General features: G+C 35.4%; 2 protein-coding genes and 1 pseudogene across 2 annotated transcripts; 1 reads left to right on the forward strand and 2 right to left on the reverse strand.

Moving 5' to 3' along the window:
- Window positions 1-20: 20 nt before the first annotated feature.
- Window positions 21-2,608, reverse strand: LOC147292739 (chitinase-like protein 1). Its single transcript, XM_086232240.1, has 3 exons — window positions 2,150-2,608; window positions 1,222-1,381; window positions 21-822 (listed from the first exon to the last, which is right to left on the reverse strand). Exons 1-3 carry the CDS (start codon window positions 2,541-2,543, stop codon window positions 405-407), a joined length of 972 nt encoding a protein of 323 aa, XP_086088366.1. The 5' UTR covers window positions 2,544-2,608; the 3' UTR covers window positions 21-404.
- Window positions 2,609-7,025: 4,417 nt separating this feature from the next.
- Window positions 7,026-7,494, forward strand: LOC147292740 (putative lipid-transfer protein DIR1 pseudogene; annotated as a pseudogene).
- Window positions 7,495-15,309: 7,815 nt separating this feature from the next.
- On the reverse strand, window positions 15,310-15,771 carry LOC147292741 (uncharacterized). The gene has a single exon (XM_086230919.1). It carries the CDS (start codon window positions 15,769-15,771, stop codon window positions 15,310-15,312), a length of 462 nt encoding a protein of 153 aa, XP_086087045.1.
- Window positions 15,772-17,673: the final 1,902 nt, after the last annotated feature.

A 17,673-nucleotide genomic window follows, 5' to 3' on the forward strand; every position in this document is an offset into this window, starting at 1 on the left:
CCAATTTGGGGAGTCTAGCATTAGAACTCAAATACGGAACCCATATGAAATAAACATAAATTTACAAGTCCATAACTGATGCACAAATGACAACAAAATGGTTCATATATTACATATTACAAATTACACAACCACACATTTCGACCTTGGAAACGAATGGAACTCAAAACCCACAATGCAATAACAAAGTATAGAAACAAAACAATCTGCACTTCATAATTTCCAAATAATCATATTAACATCTAGCTTAGACATCTTTTTATTAAGATAAGAGTTCACCTTGTGGAGAGACAGTCCTGCCATAGGATGGGTATTTGATTTTCTTTTTCTTCTTTTTATATATTTTTAGCTGATGAGAGAAAGGATGGCTGTGATAGGGACGGCTACCTAACACCATATAGAGCTCAAGAAGATGCAGCAACAGGCTGGGTGATTGGGTTGAATGCAGCTTGTTCACTACAAGTTAGCTCTTCATGGGGCCCTGCCTCCTCTCGACCGACACCCATAAGGTCGAGGTAATACTGGTAATGGGAAACGATGTTGTTCATGGCATCAATGTCACCCTGGCCGCAAACTTGCTCCCCATAAAGAATATTCATCGTAGCGCCAAATCCGGGAACCCGCTTAGACAAAGTATCATTCTTGGTGGGCTTCCAATTGCCAACAAATATGTCGTGGGCTGAGGGTTGTGACTTCTTGATAGGTGTCATCCACCTCCATATTGCAGCCTGGAAGGCAAGAGTGGCATTCTGCTCAATGTATTCTGGATGGTTCAACAGATCCACCTTCAAAGCTTCTCCAGTTGCACCATAATTGTAGTTCCTATGATGTCAGCACCAATAGAAACTTCATAAGCATTTCTATTCAAAATATATAACCTATCATTTTTTCAACAACTTCATATGTCACTAACTGACATGTAAACTGCAGATATTTATGCTTGAGCTACAAAACAACTCTATCTAGTTTTCACAGAAAGTAGATTGCACTAGCTTGCAATATGCATCATTTAACTTGTGGAGTTTCTAAGATGACAATTTAAATGCTTATGAGTGTGTTTATGAATCATTTCATTTAATGACAGCTCTGCTTCAGAAAACAACTAATAAGACCCTCTGATTATGTTATTTGGAAAAGGAGAGTTCATACAATACAAGCAAATCTACATAAATAAATTATAGCTGCAGTTCAATCAAATGATAAAACAAAATGGATACAAACCAGTAAATAGGCAAAGCACCGCGACCATAGTATTCAGCTCCAGGAGTGCAGGGATATGTGTATTTGTAGAAGTCATCGCAGTATGACTGCATGGGACTCATTTCCCTGTTGTAGCAAAGCCCCCAGGCCAATGGTCCTCCTGTGGCCACACCATAACCACCTGGAAATAATCACCCCAATTACCATCATTAATCATAAGAACAATGGTGTGCACATGTGAATTTCAGCAAGAGCTTAGTGCCTTTTATGCAATCTAGAGTTGTAATCAGTCTGTTCCATTGTATCCATTATAACATCGAGATTCTGTCTGGTTCTGTGAATCTTGTGTCTTATATGGCTTTTAGGCATAGCGAGTAGCAACATCTGTCCTACTCTCCTTAGTTTAGTGGACTAATGGGACATATATATGATGGATTTCCCATAGTTTGATTATTTTGATATCACTTACTGACATCATAAGTATTTATTCTTTATGGGATTGATCAACCATTGAGCTCATCTACTAACTTTGTACAATTATACACAACCTGCTTTTGTTCTTCAAATCCCTCTTTCTGGAAAAGGCATTTTGTGGGTAAAATTCTTCAATTTTCTTTTGAGTGAAAAAAGAGCAACCTTATTTGACGGCAAATTGTGAAGTAAAATGAAAAAGTAAATTCTTCAATTTGATGTTTGCTTAAAAGCTAAAACCCACATTATACATCAACCCAATTTCACTCTAACTCAACACATAACAACCAAATCAAATGAAATGAAATGAAGTCAAACCTTACCGACAACCACCACCACCCATCATTCAAGCATTTGAAGCATCCAAAAAAATTTGGTTCAAACATTTGAAGCATCCAACAAGAACATTATAAATTAAAAATAAAATTCAACATTTTGGTGCCCAGCACATCAATTCTGTGAACAAAAATGAACTTACAAGAGGTTTTGCTGCCGACATGTCCGAGAAAAGCGGCGACCTCCTTCATCTGCATTTTCTTGCCGCCGGTGGTTCCGAACCCTTGGGGTTGGAAAAGCGCAGAGGCAATGATGAAAGAATGGTAGTCCCAGAACCCAACGGCTTGAGCCACCGGCATGTTCCGCTTCGAAAACAGGTTCTCGAACTGGTACACTTGGAAGAAATCGGATATGGTGAGATTGCAGCAGTACTTGGACCACCCCTCACACTCCCACCCTTTGGAACACACCTTCTTCCCCTTCACCTTCTTCACCAGCGTCTCCGTATCGCCGTCACCGCCATTCACTCCCACCACACTCAGCAGCGCCAACACCACCACCAAAAAGGCTAACAACGAGCCTCTGCTTGTCTTCATTGCAGAGGAAGAAACAGAGCAATGGAGTGATGGGAGGTGTTTCAGATCTGACTGACTTTTGTTTTAACAACAAGAAAGAGCTTGGAGCTTCTTGTTGTCTCAAGCCAAGTGTTTGATGAGGTGTCGTTTTCGGCCTCGTGGGGAGTGGTTAAATGTCGTGCAAGTTTGGGGTGGATGGACGGTGGATGATGAGGATGGGTTGGGTTTGGAGAGGCAAAGGCGTTCGAGGTTTAAAGGGAGAACAGGCTGGAATGACTTTTGAAGGGGATGACCCACTAAGCTCCACCGACAACGGTACAAGCATTGTGAAGTCTCACTACTACCCTTCTTTGGCAAAAACCCGAGAGGGAAAAAATGGCAATGGGGCGACTCAAACGAATACCCGCCCCTTTACCGCCACATTCGGGTTTCATCAAAACCAATAATGACAATAAAAATAAAAAAAACCATAAAAATTATACTTATAGATTTATCTTCTGTCTTTTTTTTATAAAAATATGTCAAAAATTCATAAAAAACACAAATTCAATTTTATAGAGTCACATCCTCCGAGTAACAATGGTTGTTACCATCAAACATAAATTATCTATTCATAGTTTATGAGGAACAAAAACTATCAACTTAGTAGTAGTACAATGCCTTATGTTCATTTAAGGCCTCTCTTTTTTGTCAATTTGAGCACCTTTATTTTTTGGTCAAATTTTTTTTTTTATAGATTTATGGGGAGGAAAAATCGAACTTGGGTATAGAGAAACAAACTTACAGTTCTTCCAACTGACTGTCCACCAACTGTTTTTTTTTTTTTTTTTTGTCAATTTAAGTGTCTCATTTTTAAATGGTGGGTTTATTTATGAATGAGTAGACCTTTTTAACATTCTAAGTATGTGGGTTGATATTATAGGGGGTGTAAAGTAGACTTATTAATCTTTTTTTTTTTTTTCATTTTTGACATTGTTGGCTTGTAAATATTGTGTTATGTAAGCCTTAAATAGTGTTTAATAGATTTTAGGGGTCAGTGGGAGAGAATCTAAATGGTAGCCTAGTAGGAGTCTGCAACAAAGTTTTATTATAATTAGGGTAAAAATTACAGACCTAGTTTAAAAATAAGGAATGAGTCTAAATCAAAATAGAAAAACCCTCGACTTAAATCCAATATTCTAATAGCAAAATAGGGCTATATCTAAGAAGCTCAAGTCTAAAACATAGATTGAGTTACATGTATGGAATTGGAATAAAAAAAAAATTCAGAAGCCTCAAACATGTATATTGTCTTGGTGGAATTAGATTATAATGGTGCTATGTTTATCAGATTTAGCACCTTAATTAAGAGAGACAAAATATGCAGATTTATTTTTATCACATTTTTGTTTATGTTAAAATCAGTTTCTCACAATAGATAATCGTGGCTAAGTCCTACAGACCATAATTCCTCTTGAAACTCTCAAAGCAGAAGACCCCCTTGTTCGAATAGACCCAGTGCCGCCTAAGGCCCAAGGTGACCGAGGCTCTTTTAACTGGGCTACTCCAACACTCCTACATTTTTCTAAGTTGTGGAATGTACTTTAATAAAAGAAAACCTTTAGCTCTTTCATCAATATTTAAAAAAAAAAATAAAAAAAATAAACATATATATAAATCATTCACAAAGAAAAGAATATTGAAAGATTTCTAGGAAAATGTGAAATGATGTTTCGTTCTTTAAACATACTATAAATTTAAAAATGAAATATTATAATTACCATTTTTTTTAGTTGGGAAAAGGGGGATCGAACTCGGGTGCATTGTGGGTAATTCTATGACCTTTTCAACTAGACTATCCAACAACTACAATATTATAATTACCAATTAACTTGCATTTGAATATTTTGTTTTTACTTTAGAGTAAGTTTTAATATACAAATTTGGGACTACTAATGCCAATCATAAAAGGAAAAAGGAGACAAGAGCAAAGTATAACCGAGCAGAGTTGTGGAAGAAAATACCAATCTTATTTGAACGCTTAGGTTTGTTTATTGCTCAAAATTGAATTTTGTCCGAGTTAAAAAAAGAAGATGTATCCCACTATTTTGTGAGGATTGGCCTTAATGTTCAAACTCGTTATTTCACATTCCACGTCTTTATACATAATTGTGAAGGAATAGTGCTATTTGTATCACTTCTTTTTTTATGTCGGGTGTTGTTAGACAATCTTAACTGATTACTTTATGTACCAATTTTCTAATTACTCGTTCTTGTGAGTTTTTCGTGTAAATGAAAGAAAAAGTGATGAAAAGATAATAAAGATGGGAATAGAGATGAGATTAACTGATTAAGCAAAAGAAATAAAGGAATATTGCAGTGGGCGCTCAGCTTTATACAATCAATGTGATAATAAATCAGTAGGCAGTTACAAACTACTTACAAAGTTACAATTTACATGTATCACAAGGATGAAAAAAAAAATGATTAATTTGAATAAACCCATATAATACTCCAACAAATGAACCAAAAAGCAGGCCCACTCTACATTAACAAAGGAAATAAGAATTTGTTACTCAGGGCCGGGCTAGGCGAAAGGGGTGGATGAGGGAGGGAGAGTGGTATTGACTATTGGGTAGAGCAACTGCTGGGTTTTGGTTCTTTTTTCTTTCTACAATTGAGAGTGTCCAAGTTGGAATTTTAGGAAAAAGATTTGAGGTCTTTTAAAAATTCCCTTTGAATTGACACGTTGTCCTTGCTTGGGCTAGATTGCCCTTTTTTCCAAATTATCTTTTGAATGGAAAAATTATTATGTGTGATCGTAACGCCACGTGATAGTGTGACAAATTCATTAAAATTATAATATGTTGCCCTTACTTGGGCTAAATTGGGCTTTTTCCCATCTTGGGCTTGAGTGATATTCTATCTCTGCTTGACTTAGGCATATAAGTGGATTTCATGGGCCGTATATTTGAGGCAGGCCTCAGCCCCTTCATCATGTTCTCCTATTTACTTCAGACTAGTGGCCGAAACCAACGAACCAACAAGAGTCAACTAAGTCAACTTTTTTTATTTTTCCCTCTGAAACCAGAGTCAATTATATGTGGCAACATCCACGGCTGGAGGGTAATTTGGTAATTTCCCACATAAGGCTTAGACAGAGCTAAAGGGCAATTTGGTCTTTAAATTTCTTACTGAACACAGGAATTGATGATTTTTGTCCTACAATAGCTAAAGCGGTAATATCCACCCCTTGGATTCCTCCCCACCGCTTCAACAATTAATTTCCCTCTATCTCTTTGCATTTATGAAGTCGTTTCAACATTTACAGTGGTGGTATTTATGGCCATCTTCATGCCCAACATTTATAACAGTACTATTACAGGCTGACTTTGCTGCCTAAGTTTGAAACCTTCCACTTCCGATCTCTTTGTTATACGTCGATGGCATTTGGTGAAGTAGCTTTGCTTTCAGCTTTAGTTTCCAAACATATTTTGTGAAAATGTTGACAAAAAAAAGTTAGGTGCTCTAATTAATCTTGGGATGAAATCCACTGTGAATGATTAATCTTATATAAAAAATAATATAGAACAAGTATTTATGTGATTTGACAAATATTTTGCTATGTCCACAGATATTTATTCTTTACGAACTATGGGAAAACAGATAGAACAAAAAAAAAATAAATAAATAAAAGCTTGAAGTAAATCACCATAACCAAAAGTTGAAACTTGTATATCCACTTACACAATATTTTCCCAACAACTTTCAATCTCACCCAAGCATATTGACTTTTAGTCTCTTTAGTTTCTCACACTCATCCACTACTCATCCACTAGTACATATTCAACACTATTTCTTCACGAGAAAGGAATTCCCAGTTTCTTTCGGATAAAGTAAGCAACAGTTAGCCATACAGGTCCACCATGGAGAAAAACTTTGGTGAGAAATAATTCACACATAAAACATATAGAACGTACCGTTCTATGTAAACTTTTTTTTATTAATTTACCTTGATAACTCAATTTATTCATTGACAAATTTTTTCATAGGTAGACAAGATTTTGGATTAAATGTCTTAAAATAGTTGAGGTTGACAACTTGATCTATATTTCCTAGATCCTAGAAAGACAACACCTTGTACAGTGACAATTAATAATAGGAAACCCTTGAAGACAGGAAAAGAATCGATAAACCAAAAAAAATAGCTAACCCTTCATTCCAAGAAAGTGAATGTCTAATGGGCAATGGAAGTATTAAAAAAATAAAAAGAAAATACAAAATTAAGCAGGAGTAGGTTAAAACTTAAAGGCACACACATATCCAGACAAAGACGAAATCATTGTTGGAACTTGGAAGACTTATCCGTGACACCATAGCCCGTGACACCACAGCATCAGCATGGGCCATTGTTTTGGTATTCACTCACGGACTGCATGCAATTACAATGCCCCCATTCCTTCATTCATTTCTTTCCCTATAAAACCTATCAACTGGGAGCTCCCAACATCGATATATCCACACCACAAAACAATTACAAGAAAAGAGAATTCATTGATTCATATATGGAGGGTACTCAGAAGCTGCTCATTGTGGCTGTTCTGCTGGTTGCTATTGCAAGCAACGAAAACGGCGTCGTTAGGGTTTCCAATGCTCAAACCATATGCAATGTCTCTGTGAATGGTTTGATGAGCTGCAAACCAGCCGTGACTAAACCAAACCCTGCCCAGCCGACGAAGGCGTGCTGCACGGCGCTGTCGCATGCCGACTTGGGCTGCCTTTGCTCTTACAAGAACTCCAATGTGTTGCCTTCTCTAGGGATTGACCCAACCCTTGCCTTGCAGCTTCCTGCCAAGTGCAAGCTTCCTCATCCTGCCAATTGCTAGACCCTAGCTAGCTACACAATAACATAATGAGAGAGAGGTTTAATAAAGAGTATGATGTAATGTATGTGATTAAGATATGATTGATCATATACTAGTTAAAGTTGAATTTGAATTAGGGGTTGGCAATGGGCCGGGCCGGGCTAGCCCGGCCCAAATTTTTCGGGTTCGAGCCGGGCTCGGGCTTGAATGATAGAAGCCCAATAGGACTTTCGGGCCGGGCCGGGCCGGGCTTGGGCTTTAATACACAAGCCCAAGGCCCGCCCATCGGGCTTTGGCTTGCGGGCTTGGAGGGCCGGGCCGGGCTAGGCCCAAACGGGCGGCCCAAATAGGCCCAAAGCCTGTTTAGACACATATATATGTTAAAAAAAAATATAGGATTTTGGCTATGTTGTGATTTGAACATGAGACCTCACACAACAAACTTCAACTCTCAACCAACTGAGCTGACCAGTTTATTTGTTAAGTTTGTGAATCATAACATATTTAATAGCTTTTTCGTTTGTTTACTTCAATAAATTATTAATATGCTTATTAAGTTATTCTATAATACTATTATGTTAGTAATAGTGTAATACCATAAATAATAAACTTTTAAAATTATATACAACATTACAACTATAATAAAACATAAATGTACATATGTTTTATTATATATTTTATTACATATTTTTATAAACAAACGATGCAATTGTGTTGTCAACGATCCGAACCATTCAAATTTTAGTTCCTCACTCAAAGATAATTCGTGCAAAAAATTAGCTTAATCGGAGATGTAAAAGTGACATAATGGTGGTCGAATTAAGGAACGATCGTGGTTTTTCTAATGATGATCGAATGGGTAGATGAATGTCGATTTAGCCGATTTTTTGTACGGATGATCTTTGACTATGAACATAGAAAATGAACGGGTCAAATTGTTGAAATCAAGTTGTGGTCTTCATAATTATGGAAACAACAAGGTTTCAACGGGAAAGTTATTAGAATTATACTCTTCAAGTGTATTTATATGTAGAAGTTCACATATCGATCGTGTTTTCAACGATCCGAATCGTTCAAGTTTTAGTTCCCCACTCAAAGAGAATTCTTGCAAAAAATTAGCTTAATCGGAGATGTAAAAGTGACATAACGGTGGTCGAATTAATGAACGATTGTGGTTTTTCTAATGATAATCGAATGGGTAGATGAATTCCGATATAGCCAATTTTTTGTAAGGATGATCTTTGACTATTAACATAAAAAATGAACGGCTAAGATTGTTAAAATCACGTTGTGGTCTTCACAATTATGGAAACGACAATGTTTCAACCGGAAAGTTATTAGATTTATATTCTTCAACTCTTCAAGTGTATTTATATGTAGAAACTCACATCTCGATCGTGTTTCCAAGTTTTCAATGATCCGAACCGTTCATTTTTTAGTTTTTCACTCAAAGATCATCCCTGCAAAAAATTAGTTCAATTGGAAATGTAGAAATTAGATAATGTTGGTCCAACTTATGAACGATCGTGATTTTTCTAATGATAATCGAATGGGTAGATGAGTTCTGATTTTGCTGATTTTTTGTAAGGATGATCTTTGACTATGAATATAGAAAATGAACGGCTCAGATTGTTGAAATCACGTTGTGGTCTTCACAATTATGAAAACAATAAGGTTTCAACGAAAAAGTTATTAGAATTATACTCTTCAACTCTTCAAGTGTATTTATATGTAAAAGTGACGTAACGATGGTCGAATTAATGAATGATCATGGTTTTTTTAATGATAATCGAATGGGTAAATGAATTCCGATTTGGCTGATTTTTTGTAAGGATAATCTTTGACTATCAACATATAAAATGAACGGTTCAAATTATTAAATTAATGAACAATCATGGTTTAATAACTTTAATTATAGTTGTATTATAAAAGTTGTATATATACATATACATTTATGTTTTATTATAGTTGTAAATTTGTAATGTTGTATATAATTTTCAAAGTTTATTATTTATGGTATTACATAGTATAGTTTACACTTTACACTATTACTATTTACTAATATTATAGAATTATATAATAACTTAATAAGCATATTAATAATTTATTAGAGTAAACAAACGAAAAACCAATTAAATATGTTATGATTCACAAATTAGACAAATAAACTAGTTAGCTCAGTTGGTTGAGAGTTGAAATTTGTTCTATGAGGTCTCAAGTTCAATTCATAACATAGCCAAAATCCTATATTTTTTTTTATTGAAGATATTAAACGGGCTTTGGGCGGGCCTAAGCGGGCCGGGCTTTGGGCGGGCCGTGGGCTTCAAGGGGATGGCCCAAGCCCAACCCAAGAAATTTTCGGGCCGGGCCGGGCCGGCCCAAATGTCGGGCCAAATCGGGCTTCGGGCCCAATGGGCTGGGCGGGCTTCGGGTGGGCTTCGGGCCTTGGGCTATTTGGTGAGCCCTAATTTGAATAATTGCGTTTCATTGTCCTTCTGGTTTATGGGTTCTTGCTAGTTATAATATTGTTGGAATGGGTATCAAATGTTATTACTATGAATATTATAAACCTCTTGATCAAAAAACATAAAATTGAATATTATACACCTGGTTGTTTGGAAGTTGTTACATTCAAATGTAATAATACAACTATAATGTTTTTTTTTTAATAGGAAATGAGGGAACTCATGTTAAGGCATGCACTTGGCCAATAGAATTACCATCCTCTATAAAAATAATAAAGAAAATTTACAAAAAGCATCATACAATTACAACCCTAACCTAACCCAACCCCACCCACTCCATCCCATCACTCTCACCAGGATCCGAACCTTGGACATTGAACTCCGGACCCAGGAACAATAATTCAGATCTTGAAGCCATACCCTAAATCTCGAACCATGGGTCCTGTATCTGAACCCCTGGCTCCCGGTAATGTCTAGATAATTTAGATAATTAAATAACTTTTCCATCTGCTTGTATATATATATCTCTTTCTCATCACTTTTTTTTTTTTTTTCTTTCTCATAGTACATATCTATAGTTATATATGTATCTGTTATTATTATTATTTTTTTTCAAATGGACGATGAATCTGCTATGCATTGACAATTGATTAGCCTATATATATCATGGTCCACCAAATTTGTGCTTGCAATGTTAATATATTCTTTGACTTAATTAATAGTAAATGAACCACCACAAAAATCTATTGTATTGATGCATCATATTATAATGTTATTGGAAATAATAACAATAACAGTCTGTCACCCACAAACAAAAACAAGTGAAATCTTCAATTACACTTACATATGACGCAAAGACAAAAATTCATACCAATATCTATATCTTCAACCTTTGAATATGATATATATATATATTTATATATATACAGACCTTTCAAGTGTGGGATCTCATATTTAAGCTTATATATGGGATGAGGTGAATGGGCCCACTCTATGTAGTTTTTCAATAATCCGAACCGTCTATTTTTTAAGTCTCTATTCATAAATCATCCTTGCAAAAAATTCATCAAATCGGAAATCATTTGCCTATCTAACTTTGATCAAACAAATAGACGGTTTTGTACAAAATATTTGATTCGTCTATTTGTTTGATCAAAGTTAGATAGACAAATGATTTCGATTTAGCTAATTTTTGCAAAGATGATCTTTGAATAGAGACCTAAAGAATAGACAGTTCGGATTGTTGAAATATTATATGGAGTGAGCCCTATGAGGGATCCCACAAATAAAATTATTTATGGGATCCCACATTAGAAGGGGCCTGTGTATATATATATATATATATATAATCATATTCAATCTGTAAACTAAAAAAAATAGAGTAACAAATTGCCACTAAAAAACAATATATAATAATAACAGTATAACAACCCAACATCAAAGTCTATCCAAACTCATGAACTCCATAAACCATTATACTTTTAGCCATTCAATATAAAAAAAATATTTTAATTTCTAAAGAAAAATAAAATTTAAAGTAAAACATTGTCGCTGCCATATAGTAACAATAATAGCCTGAACCTTTAATACATGCTCGCTTTAACCAAATAATATATGACAATAACTTACACCTAAAAACCATACATGTAATGACCAGACCCATATTTTACTAAAAATTTGAATATTTACTCGTTGTGGATTTAAGAAGTACAAAAGAAAATTGCGTTGCATGTGAGACCTAGAAAAGTTTTTCTAAATTAATTTGGAGACAATATTAAGTCTTGGAGATTCGTGCATACTTATTTTGAAGTTAAAATGATTTTTGAGGAAGTAATTGAGGTAAAAATAGCAGGAAAAAATAAAATGCATGTTGTAAATATCATTAATTATGTAGCTGTCCATTATCATATTTAATATTTATCTCATGTATTATTTAGAATAATTATATAGATAATTAAGAATAGTCCAATTCATTGTAAAATAGGAGACCTTAAGGGTTTATCCCAGGTCATTCAAGAGCCTACAAATAAAGGCCTTATATGAATGAGAAAAACACTCTGATTCCTCCTCAATTCTCTCTTATGTTCTCTCTACCTTTTTCTTTATTTTATAACACGTTATCAGCACGATAGTCTTGGTATAGTTTATATTCTTTTTATTATTTTATTTTGCTTCTTCAATTTATGTAACAATTTATATTCATATAACAAGCCGATGACATTGAGAGGCTTTTCGATCTAAGAAGCAAGAGCCTTCGTGCTCAACTTTGATGCTCTTATTCATGCTACTGCAATTACTATATATTGTTTGAATTAATATAATATATCTGTCAGCACATATATACTGCCTGATTTCTCCATCACAATATATATTTGCTTCACAAACTCCTGCCATTATATGCCGCTGCAACGTTAGTCCTAAACTCGTGGGTTGAAACAAATTATCTTTTCGCTCACTGATGGCATGTTTTGGGTGTTTAATTAATTAATTCATCTGACAGGTTGTTGTTTTTTTGTCTATTTCACTTTTATCATTGAATTATTATATATACGCTTTATATATGACAATTCTTTGATTCATTTACTGCAACCTTATGTGTGTGTGTATATATATATGTGCCCTCTGCTTGCTATATCACGCACAAAGTCAATCTTGATGCATATCGTATATGTATCAACTGATTCAACTACATGTACAAGCATATAACTTTTATTCCTACCTTCTGGGTGGATATATCTTTATCATAAATTCGTTTGATCTAATATATGGGCATGTTTTGTTTAAATTAATTTTTTATAATTATTTATCAAGTTTATTTTTAGATTACACTTTCAATATATTAACTGCATGTACATGCACTGCTAATTTGAATGTTTTTGAGTTTCGATTTGTATATTAATTAATACCTATATGCTTGTTTAACCATATTGCGCTTGTATAGCAATATCAATTGACGTGGATTTGGGCTATGATTTTATTTGATACTTACGATTCATATAATAGCTTAATTTTCACATTGATGATACTTGAAGTGTTACAAGAATAGCCCGATGCGATATGAGAGATTTTTTACCATCTGGTTATTCATGAATTTGATTTACTTTATTATATTACAATAAACTATAATATCATGCTATTATCATGATTGTTGAGATTAGAACTGAATGTTGTTGGATCCTCAAATTAAATCGATTAAGGACCAAAAAATGCTAAATCCTATAAAAAATCAATTGAGGACCCGAAGATCCTCATAAAATTGAATGAGGGCGTAAAGAGCCTCATTTCTTAACCAATACAGTGAGGGCCCAATGTTCCTCAGTTCTTGTATTATTAAATTAGGGCAAAGTGCCTCAATTGTTATACATTTAAATAAGATAAGTACCCGATGTTTTTTATTACTTATCATACAAGGACCTGAAGTTCCTTGACCCATACAATTAAGGACCTAAAGTTCCTTGACCTTAATTATTATAAGGGCATGAAGTTCCTTATCATATAATCCAATTGAAACCTGAAATTTCGCGATCCAATCGAAACTCAATGTTTCACGATGATCGATCAATATTGGAACAATATGCAATGATAGCCAGAATTACTTTTTGTTGAATTTTTCTCCTCATATATTATAATATGTGTTTTATATATATGAGCTAAATCCTATGATATCAATATTGCTTCATTGGCATATTGCAATTCATTATTTTTATTATATAAAGTTGGAACTAGAGATGTATGTTCCTTAAATTTCTAATATTGTTGATTAAAACTTGAACCAGAAGTTCATTTAGTGAGAGGTTGAGGGCCTGAAGATCCTCAATCCTTATTAAATTAATTAATCCTCATGAAATCGAATGAGTGACTAGAAGTTCCTCAATCCTTTTACAATCGAATGAGAGTTAAGAGTGACTCAATTTTTATACAATTGAATGAGTGCAAAGTGTCTCAATTCTTATCAAATTATGAAGGCCAGAAGATCTTCACATTTATTAAAATCAATGGAACCAGAAGTTCTATGTTTCTTGATTTCTTTTATTGGAACCAGAAATTTCCTTATTATTATGTTTTACTATTGTGATTGTTCTATTTAATTCCTTGTTTTAATTCTTTGATTTATATTATTTTTATATGGACTTACAGTCTCAAACATCGAACCCTAAGCTTCGCGTATATATATCACCTTAAGTTGAATTTCTAATTATGGTCAGTCAACCTCAAATCTGAAGTTTTGAGCAAAACATTTTTTGCCTAAAGTTCAAAATATATGAATGTTGTTAAGAACCAGAAGTTCTAACATGGTACATACATAAAGGAAATAAGGACTTGAAGTGTAAATATATATGCACCTGAAGTTCAAAACTCAAACATTTTAGACTCAGAAGTTTTAAAATTAAATTTAAGTCCATATTTTGAATCTGGAACCTGAAGTTTCAGAAATATGTTAAAGTGGACATGATGTTCATGTTATGACTTTTAAGGAGCAAATATTTAGAACCCGAAGCTCTAACCTACTCCAAATTCGAGGTTTTGGGAATACATAGGAACATATTATTGGTATTTTGCCAATATTGATTGAATCAGAAGATGATCCGGCCAGCTCGCGGGTCTTGGTTCAAGCTTGAAGGCCAGAGCTCTCTTTGCGTCGAGCTCGGGCAAATAAACAGAATGTCGTAGATGGTGTAAATCCTGTGACCCCAGACGCGTGGCAAAGGTGGAATTTCTTGAGGATACTTTGTAGTGCGGCAAGGAGCTTGGAACTCAGCCTTGCCGTTTTTGTCAGCAACGACGATGTCACCAATGTCACCAATGTCTAGATAAGGACTATTACCACAATAGTACCAAAAGGAAAAGCCAATTCGTTCCTTCAAGCCGTAAACATCACTATGAATGTACTTTTATTCTGTCTCTTCTTGGTTGAGCTCGGGTTTCGCGGTCATTGTAGGTCGAAGTTCGCATGTCGGAGTTCACCGCAGTTGCATGAGTTTGCTAGTCGAGGTCACTGCTTCATCAAGCTTGAAGTTCAAAGTCAGTCACGTGTGAGCTCATAGCTTTGTCGGAGTTCACAAGTTGAGTTGACAGCTTTTCTCAGATGTGAGTTATGTCTGGTTAGAGCTCGTAGAGCTTTGGCCTCTTTTGAGCTCGTTTAGGCTGGAGCGTGTACCAAGGTTGTTGCCCCATTAGAGGTTTTTTAATGAAGTATTTCTTTGAATGAACACTTTTGATGTTCTTTTATTGAAATCATGCAATTACAACGGGGAAATAGAAATTGAGAAAGATATAATATGCTTGACACATCAATTTATTTGCATAAAATAAAATAAAATAAAAGTTGACCAACCTCTTGGAAAGAGAGATCGAACATGCTTGATACAGCAATTTATTTTGCATAACATAAAATAAAATAAATGGTGGATAATCTGTAAAAGTAATACTTATCCAGATGGATTGCGTTCCACGGCTTCGGGAGATGTTTGGCCCCGTTTAATCAATGTCCAGGACTTCGGGGTCTTTTTCCTCGATAGTGTTAGAATTTGGTGTGGCGACTGGTTGATGATTCGAGGTCGACAACTCAAGGCAGATGCATCCATCGGCTCGAGTGATCACTTCTTGCATGTTCTTCGAGGGCCTCATGACTAGAGATTCGTGTAGCTTGCATCCCTCGATGAGGCCCTCGCGAAAAGCTATGGCCACGGCGTGCTTATCACAACTGTCGAGCGTGGACATCTGGACCACAAATCTAGCTAGATAGTCGCTCAAGCTCTCACATTTCTGTTGCTTGGTGTTGAAGAGTACAGAGATATCGTTTTTCTGTTTCTGATTGCAGATGTACTGTGCGATGAATATTTCGCATAATTCAGCAAACCCCCTAATGGATTTTGGCTTGATTTGGTGAAACCAGGTCAAGGCAGGTCCTGTGAGGCTCGAAGAAAAAACTTTGCACATCAGGGCTTCATTGTTTGCTTCCAGGATGAGTTGTTGTTGATAATGGTAGATGTGCTCGAGGGGGTCAGTCGTTCCTTCAAATAGCTTGAACTTAGGTTGCTGAAAACATCAGGGTCTCGGGGCTTCCAGAATGTTGTCCGTGAAGGGAGACTTGCAAATGCTTCTCGCCACCTCGAGAGCCGACTCGGCTAGAGTTCTAGTTGCTTTATGGTATTTCATGATTTTTTCGAGCGCGTTGCGAAAATCGGTGTCTTTTTTCTTCTTCGATGGGTTGGAGCCACTTGGGTCCTCGATTTCTTCGAGATCATCTTGCGTGTTCTTCCTGAGGTGAACGCCTGAGAATGATGCTTTGCGTTTGTCGACTCTCAGGGGAGGCTCCTCGTGCTTCTCGGACGCTTTTGTTGTTGCTTGTTGTTCGATTTCTCGAGCCTTTCTGGTTTCCTCGGCTATTCTTTCGATTAAGGCGACAAGTGATGGATCTTGGATCGAGCTCAAGTCGATGTCCTCGAGATAATCAAAGTCAGTCATTGTACTCGCAACTTTGCTTGATTTTGGAAATGTCTTTCCCACAGACGGCACCAACTGTTGAACCTAAAATTTCTCGAAGATAAATTATGTCAATAATAAAATTATTTGGAGCTTGAACATTTGACGTGAAGCAGATTGAACGGCTTGGTTTCTCTGTCTGACTTGTCAAAGCTTCTTCTCCTCGAAGATGGGTGGAGTTACCTGCAAAAAACCCTCTGATGCCTAAGTTAGCACAAGAAACTCTCAAGTGTTTGTAAAATGATTTTCTACATACCTTTCATTAATGACCTCCATGAGACTTTATAATAGTTTGATTCAACTAATTTCATGGTTTTTCTCTACCTTTCTTGTGCTCTAAGATGGTAGGCTTTGTTGGAGAAAATCCATGGGATTTTTAGTGGTTGGTCTTCTATTGAAGAGATTTTTTTCACGTTGTCTCTGCATTTACTTCCTTATTTAATTCCTTCATTATCCTCTTAATTCCCAAAAATCAAAGGTTAAGAAATAAGTGTTAAATAATTATCATTAATTAATAACAATGAGTCCCAAATTGAATGGGAAACAAAGAGATTTTGGCTGGGCTTGTATTCCACGTGAAAATCCTTCCCAATTGCCGTAACTTCTATTTATCTCATTGTTAATAAATAAAATATTATTGAAATGTAATTATCATGAAATTGACTCCTTATCAAGATAGGTTATCAATAAATATTTCTTAAATTTAAATAACACATCACCTTTGATTGAGTCATTGTTCTTCAAATGACAAATGAGAAATTGACATGTGTCGCGGTAATTTTTTGCTCCAACATAGAATATTCTAGCATTAATTTGTATGAGTTTTGAGGAAGTCTCTAGAATTTTGTAGTATTTTCCAATAATGTGTATTAATTTTCAACAAATGTGAACCCACCAAAACAACACTGCTTCATGGTATTCCTGTTTTGCTCAAGGACAGTATAGCAGCCAAGGACAAGCTGAACACCACTGCTGGGTCGGGGAGAGGAGCCGCCAGTATGACTCTGGAAATCGCGTCTGTGTCGATGTAGATCACATGGACGGTCGACGTCGACTGTCCTATATAGTCGACAAAGCCAATATATTATAGTCGACGTCGACCATATGGACAGTCAAAAATATATTATGGTCGACGTTTATACATCAATTTGGCTTTGTAAACCAAATTTAGATTTCAGATTTGTAAGGGATTTGTTTACTTTAAAGGATCAATAAGGACTTGTCTGCAAATTTCTCTATTTCCAGATATACCAGAAGGTCTGCAAATTTCTCTGTTTCTAGATATACCAATAGACAAAGATGAACAACTATGTAGATTAGCAGCAAGCCAACTTTCCTAGTAGACCAATAGCTTTC

This window comes from Dryas octopetala, chromosome 2 (genome assembly GCF_963921425.1).
Source record: "Dryas octopetala chromosome 2, drDryOcto1.1, whole genome shotgun sequence".
NCBI classification, from domain to species: Eukaryota; Viridiplantae; Streptophyta; class Magnoliopsida; order Rosales; family Rosaceae; genus Dryas; species Dryas octopetala.

Bases quoted from the DNA above. Each gene is read 5' to 3' on its own strand.
- LOC147292739 (XM_086232240.1), bottom strand. From the start codon at position 2,543: ATGAAGACAAGCAGAGGCTCGTTGTTAGCCTTTTTGGTGGTGGTGTTG. The intron at 1,382-2,149 runs GTAAGTTCATTT...GATTATTTCCAG, and splicing joins TGTCGGCAGCAAAACCTCTT to GTGGTTATGGTGTGGCCACA. The intron at 823-1,221 runs GTTTGTATCCAT...CTGACATCATAG, and splicing joins GGTGCTTTGCCTATTTACTG to GAACTACAATTATGGTGCAA.
- LOC147292741 (XM_086230919.1), bottom strand. From the start codon at position 15,771: ATGTGCAAAGTTTTTTCTTCGAGCCTCACAGGACCTGCCTTGACCTGG.